The sequence below is a fragment of the Apaloderma vittatum genome, unplaced genomic scaffold (assembly GCF_000703405.1).
Source record: "Apaloderma vittatum isolate BGI_N311 unplaced genomic scaffold, ASM70340v1 scaffold20303, whole genome shotgun sequence".
Taxonomy (NCBI): domain Eukaryota; kingdom Metazoa; phylum Chordata; class Aves; order Trogoniformes; family Trogonidae; genus Apaloderma; species Apaloderma vittatum.
The window spans coordinates 86,089-92,088 of record NW_009706825.1 but is presented as its reverse complement, the minus strand read 5'-3'; the positions used below and the strand labels follow the sequence as shown (position 1 = coordinate 92,088).

At 36.6% G+C, this 6,000-nt stretch overlaps 1 protein-coding gene across 1 annotated transcript in view; it reads right to left on the bottom strand.

Annotated features, from left to right (window-relative positions):
- Positions 1 to 951: 951 nt before the first annotated feature.
- The window catches only part of SPIDR (scaffolding protein involved in DNA repair), a gene marked incomplete at its 3' end in the record, with an annotated part of 66,052 nt that continues 61,003 nt past the window's right edge, over positions 952 to 6,000 (bottom strand). Inside the window, exons 7-8 of the mRNA XM_009865939.1 lie at positions 2,259 to 2,457; positions 952 to 1,104 (exon numbers count right to left, since the gene is read on the bottom strand). Of these exons, the coding sequence (XP_009864241.1) occupies positions 952 to 1,104; positions 2,259 to 2,457 (352 nt within the window). The remainder of the gene's footprint in view (positions 1,105 to 2,258; positions 2,458 to 6,000) is intronic.

The following is a 6,000-nucleotide window of genomic DNA, read 5'->3' as shown; positions in this document are numbered from 1 at the left end:
ACAGAGGCACTGCTAACTTGTGGCTCTGCCATAAGAGAAGGTGTGCTTAGTAACAGCTTTGTGTGGTTTGAAACCGTCTTTTCAGTGCATCACACTATAGCTGGGAGGATCAATTTGTAACCACTATTTGCTGTTATTCTAAAGCTCATTTCAAATGCTCCAGTGAATATTTGAAGGTATAAATGCAAAATAGTACCAAGAATTTTCTAAAAGGGCTACTGGAATTCTAACTGTTAAATTAAGAAAGGAAATTGTCTTTAAAAAGCCAAGAGTTACTGGGCTTTTAAGGACTTTTCCCTATAGGCATGCTAGAGCTGGGAGGTTTAAGCAGCTGACTGGACAAAGCACTAAAAAATACACAGTAGGAAATGTTTCTGCATGATTAGGAAACATTAGAAAATACACTGTAAGAAATGTTTCTGCATGGTTAGTGGTAGGACTGAAATATTAGACAAAGCAATGATCCGAAGTGGCTGGCGAGCAAATATTGGCCAAGTTATGCTAGATAACTATGGTGAAATATTAAATTGCCCCACTGCAGCAAAGCTCTGGGGAAATCAGACACTAACCCCTACTACTTAGGATCTGGCTAATGTATCTTATCCATCTGCCTATAAAGTATTAGTATACTTTGCTGCTGCCAACATCAACAAGGCTGGTGTGAACAGAAGGCTTCTGAAAGAAGATGGCAAAGGGAGGGAATATAAGAAAACAGATTGTGCATCAAACATTTCTTCTGGGGCATGAGTGAGTGGGAGCAGAGCTTGGCCAGGAAAAGGCAAACAGAGCCCACAAAGAAGTATAAAAACTTAAAAATCCTAATGATCCACAGCAGTACCGTGCTTTTTTATCCCTCCATGCTGTTCATGCAAGAAATCAATATGAAGACCTACAGGATTAAAGTGAGCACAAATAATTAACCACATCCATTTCAGGAAAGGCCATACAAACCTCTGACAGCACAAACGGAGTTGGCCGGTGTTGTAGAATCCAGCTCATCGAGTCTGACAGGGCCAGTCGGCTCACTGAGGTCAGCACCGGCAGCCGAGTACAAAAGAGGCTTTTGTAATAAGAGAACAGTACGTTCAACACAAATAATCCTACCTGCCAACAAAGACATTTCAACTCAGTACAGTAACAAGGAAAAAGGTGACCATGTTAATTGTCATGGCCAACACAGACAACTGTCTCTGCCAGCTACTAAACAGATGGACAGGCTCCATCAGGTTTTCTCAATGACAAAATATTTTGCTTTCAGCGATATATGCATCACACTTCGCAACTCCCAGGAAAAAAAGAAAAAAATTTAAAGATTCAAACATGGCAGAAATGAGTCCAATTCCACTCTGAGTGCATCACACCATGCTTCCTGCAAACACAACAGTACCATCTATTCTGTGGTAGTAAGTTTGGGCATCCCTTCGGGTGGTCTTACTTTGTTTCAAAGATTACAAAGACAAGGTGCATGTGATGCTTTGCTCTCCAAAGCAGAAATTTGTGCTTCAGGACACAGAGGTTGGTCCTTCCAGTCTAATTATATTTTGGAAGTGAATGAAGTTTTGAGATGTGAACTCTCCATGCAGGCACCATGCAGAAGCATGCCTGAACCTCCAAAAAGAGCAACTAAAAATGAATATAAAGTCAACTACTACCTTTACATCTGGTGTGGTGGATCTGTCTGTGGTGGAACTGTGGCTGAATCTGTCTGGTGATGAAGGCTCACAGCTAAGATGGTATAGGAGAGTTTGTAAAAGTTCTCTGTCTAGAGACAAGCAAGTCTCTAGATTCACTCTCTTACTCCTTTTAGAGGTAGCAGATTCAATAAAACAAGTTTCTTCAAGAATATAAAAACAAATGAAACCCAAGTTTCTTAATAGAGTAGACTGTTTCAGTTGGAAGGGACCTATAACCATTATTTAGTCCAACTGTGAATCTTGGAGTCTTCTGTCAGCTACCAAATTTGATTGACACTGGTCATTAGATTCAACAGCCGAGAGGTAAGACTGACAGAAGTATCCGTGGTCATACAGCAGGATCACTGAATTTCTCCTTTACTTGGGAGATCAAGCCAAAAATATAAAAAAGAAACCTTACATGTAAGCTCTAATTACAAACCCTTTCAAATTTCTTCCCAAACTTGCAATGTCTCATTTTCGTCTGAGAATGAAAGTCTCTGCAGGTCACCTGTTGTGGTGCCAGAGTTTAGGATGCTATTTCAGTTTGATGCCAACTGCTTCAAAACGACCCGCAAAGCTCACCGTTTCCCAACAGCGCATCCTTGAAGAAGACGAGTCGCGAGGCAGCGCTGAGGGCTTCTGCGATTTCCGTACTGAGAACACACGATGCAGCGACTGACACGGCAACAACTTTCGGAGTGGTATCAACTACATTTTGCAATGTGGAGTCAGTCACAAACAACCAAATTTCTCTTTGATTCATAGGAACACTGTGTTTTGTCTATGATTCCAAATTAAAAAAAAAAAAAAAAAGACAATATACAAAATTTGAATGCATTTGTTAATTTTTAGCAGAAGCAAAAACTAAAATAACATTCTCATATTTAAATAACTAATAAAATTGTCAGAAATTATTACATTTAGGGCTCATACAAGTTAGTGAGTCAAAGCTTTACAGGAACCTTTTCCTTATGCCTTACTGCAGATACACACTTTTTTACCTCAAATTAACTTTCTGAGGTTGACCCACTGGAATCTTGGCTTTATTTCTATTAACTATCATGCTTTATCACAACTCATTTTGACTGTACTAGGGATTTGAAAATACATTTTATTAAAAAATTAACCAATATATACACTATATATTATATATTTATATCATATATGACACATATATAAAGTCAATTTTCTGGTTTTGTGAACAAAGACTTATATAACTGTTGCCTTAAAAAAAAAAGAGAAAGGCTAATGATACTACTGCTATTATTCCTGTGTGAGCAAGTTTTCCATGTACTTTTATCTGATTTCCAAGAGCACCAGTCCTTGGCTAATAGCTACTGCAAGGTACGAAGCTGGAGGTTTTTCTTTTTGTTGAACAAACACCTCTAAATATTTGAATGATGCACAGAAACAGGAAAGCAGATAACTCAGAGGTAGCAGAGGTAGAAACATACAATGACATTGTAAGTTTTCTGCCTAAGACAGGTATAAAAATACTATGGTCTGACTAAATTAAGGTATATCAGAACTATGATGTCATAACTAAAATACCTAAATTTCATTTCAGCCTTCATATCTGAAAATAATTATCACAAATTCTGTAGGGTTTTTTAAATTTTTCACACTGGGATGATGAACCAGACAGACTAGACAGTCAGTACATACATATCAGTGCTTATTCCAGCATCTCTAACAAATCAGATAGGCTACAATTAGAAGATTCATGCTTTTCGTCGTTTTTTTTAACATAGCTTTTATAATATCTGGTGCTTATTCCAGGGTCTCTAACAAATCAGATGGGTTACAATTAGAAGATTCTTGCTCTTCCTTTTTTAACACAGCTTTTATAATATCTCTGTGTGTAGGTGAATTTTCCCATGCTTTAGAAAAAATGGTGTTAATAACAAAACATATTTCACATTTACCAGTCCAAGCAACTTGTAAATTTTAATATTTTAATCTTTTTAACTAAGATTAAATTACTTTCTTAATTTAAAAAGTTTTTGTTATTATTTTTAAGCAGTCTGCTGATTAAAAATTAATACTTAAAACATTAAAATTAAAATTTAATACTACAATTATTGGAAAGACACATATCACATAAGTATTTTATTCTTAAAGTTGCATGTCTCTAACATGAGTTAATGCAATGAGAACCCCAAATTTTCGTCTTTGGTTAAATTCAAGCCTTGAAATGATTAACAGTAAATCAGTTTTTTGTTCATGCTAGCAGCTCTTAGAACAAATGCAGTGATTGTAAATAATTACTGGGAAATTTTACAACTCAGATATTACCATTATGCTTTAATACAATATATGCTGCCTCTTTTAGTGATGTTTCCCTAGTAACTACATATGTTTGAGTACCTCCTCTGTGTAGATAGCATTAGGAGAGCACAAGAATTTTTACAGCTGCCCCATGAGAATTACTAACACATTAAAAGCTGGCTTTCAGAAGAATCATCCAAAAAGTAAATAGTAATAACAGCAAAAATCACAAGTTAGTATAAAATCATCATCTTGCTATGTGTGACAATTTGTTCTGAACAGAGAGGACACAACAGACAAATAGCAGCAGGATTGAGTTATAAGGAAGGACAGCTCCTTAACCACAGATGGAATATATTTCCTCATATTCCTTCTGTCCCACAGCACAGATTCTGAGAAGCACATTTCCATTCCCCCTTCACACAAATGAAGTATCTCAGAATACTGTAGCTGCATAGAATAAACACTATTTTTTAAAGTACATTTGAATACCTCATGTAGCAGATTATCTAGTAAAAATAGATTTGCAAAATAAACCAAATCATAGTCCCTTCCTCACTTAGTAAGACTTGAAGATTTTGCATGTGAAGGATATGTTCCCTTGGCAAAGGCAGCTGCAGTAAACAGGCTGCTGCTGGTGACTTTCTTCTGGGAGGGTTAGGCCAGCAATACACTAACAGCAGGTTACCTTTACATTCCTACCTCAGTTATCCAGAAATTATGCAGAAGAATATCTTCTACTGCTTTTCCAACACTTCCACAAAAATTAGGAGCACTCATGTTGTTCACTTACAAAAACTTTGTGCTTACAGCTCAGTAAACAAACAGCCATTAAAAAAACCAGCTAATAAACCTCCAAGTAGCAAAAAGAAATCATAGACCTTTTTTCTTCCTGCTAGATAAGCTTCTATTCTTCAAAATCTGTTTCTACATGCTTCATCTTTTCTCTAATTCTGTGATGAAGTGCTTCTGCACAAGAATACTGATGACCCACAACATAGCATCTTGGATGCAGACATTCCTGAATACAAAAACCTTTGGCTAGGATATCACTAGTCTATAGTTTTATTTTTAATAGAACAGGTTTATTGGGAATAGAAGTTTGTGCACATATGTGTCCATCTTTCTGTTAGCACCCTAAAGATCCCATCAAGCTAGCCTTAATTTCACATTTGCAAATGCTCTGCTAAATTCTCACTTAACATGGAAAAAACACAAGAGATGCTCCTCATCTCAGGAGTAAAAAGTACTCCCTGCCTAAAAAAATCAAATCATAACTAACTGGCTTTTGAAGCAAAAGGGCAAGACCTAAATTAAATTTATGTCTTACACTGGTGGGAAGCATCTCAAGCTATTTTGCTGGCCATTCTGGAATTTCTTTGTCTTTGGTTCATATGCTTTGATTCACACTTTGTTTCTTGTGGAGCTGATGGACAATTGCAAATTATTCTCCGCCAGAATTCAGTGCTGGCGGTACTGAGGATCCAGTCGCCAGGAAAAAATAAATAAATCAGCAACAAAAATTCCTTTAACTACTGAGGGAGTTAGCAACATTTTGAAAGAAAATTGTAGCATCGTTCAGAAACAGATAAATAAAACATAATTATAAGCTTTCCAACATAGTATGGATGGCAGATGTATTTACCTAAGAGTTTCTCATTTCTACTAACTGGACCATAAAAGCCAAATTTGCCTGAGGGCCATCTACTGAAGTCAACAAAAATAGTCCACACACTTGCATGCAAAGAGCAAAACTGTATTTTTATATAACCATCATCTGTTAAATTCTATCGTCAGACACTCAACTGACTAGGAACTTTTCACTATCCATCTAACAATAGCATTTAGCTCTAAATTGAGTAGCAACTAACTACTTGCAAGCTCCCTTACCAGGGTGCAGTATTATCTCTGGTTAGATAGCAGTTTATTCACAAATAAATAACCATCTAGATTGGATGGTCCCGAAACTGCAGATGTGGTTAAATTCACCTATTCACAAGCATGGTGAAAATTCTGCTCATATGACTCTTAAAGATAATCCGGGAAAGTTTTGGGT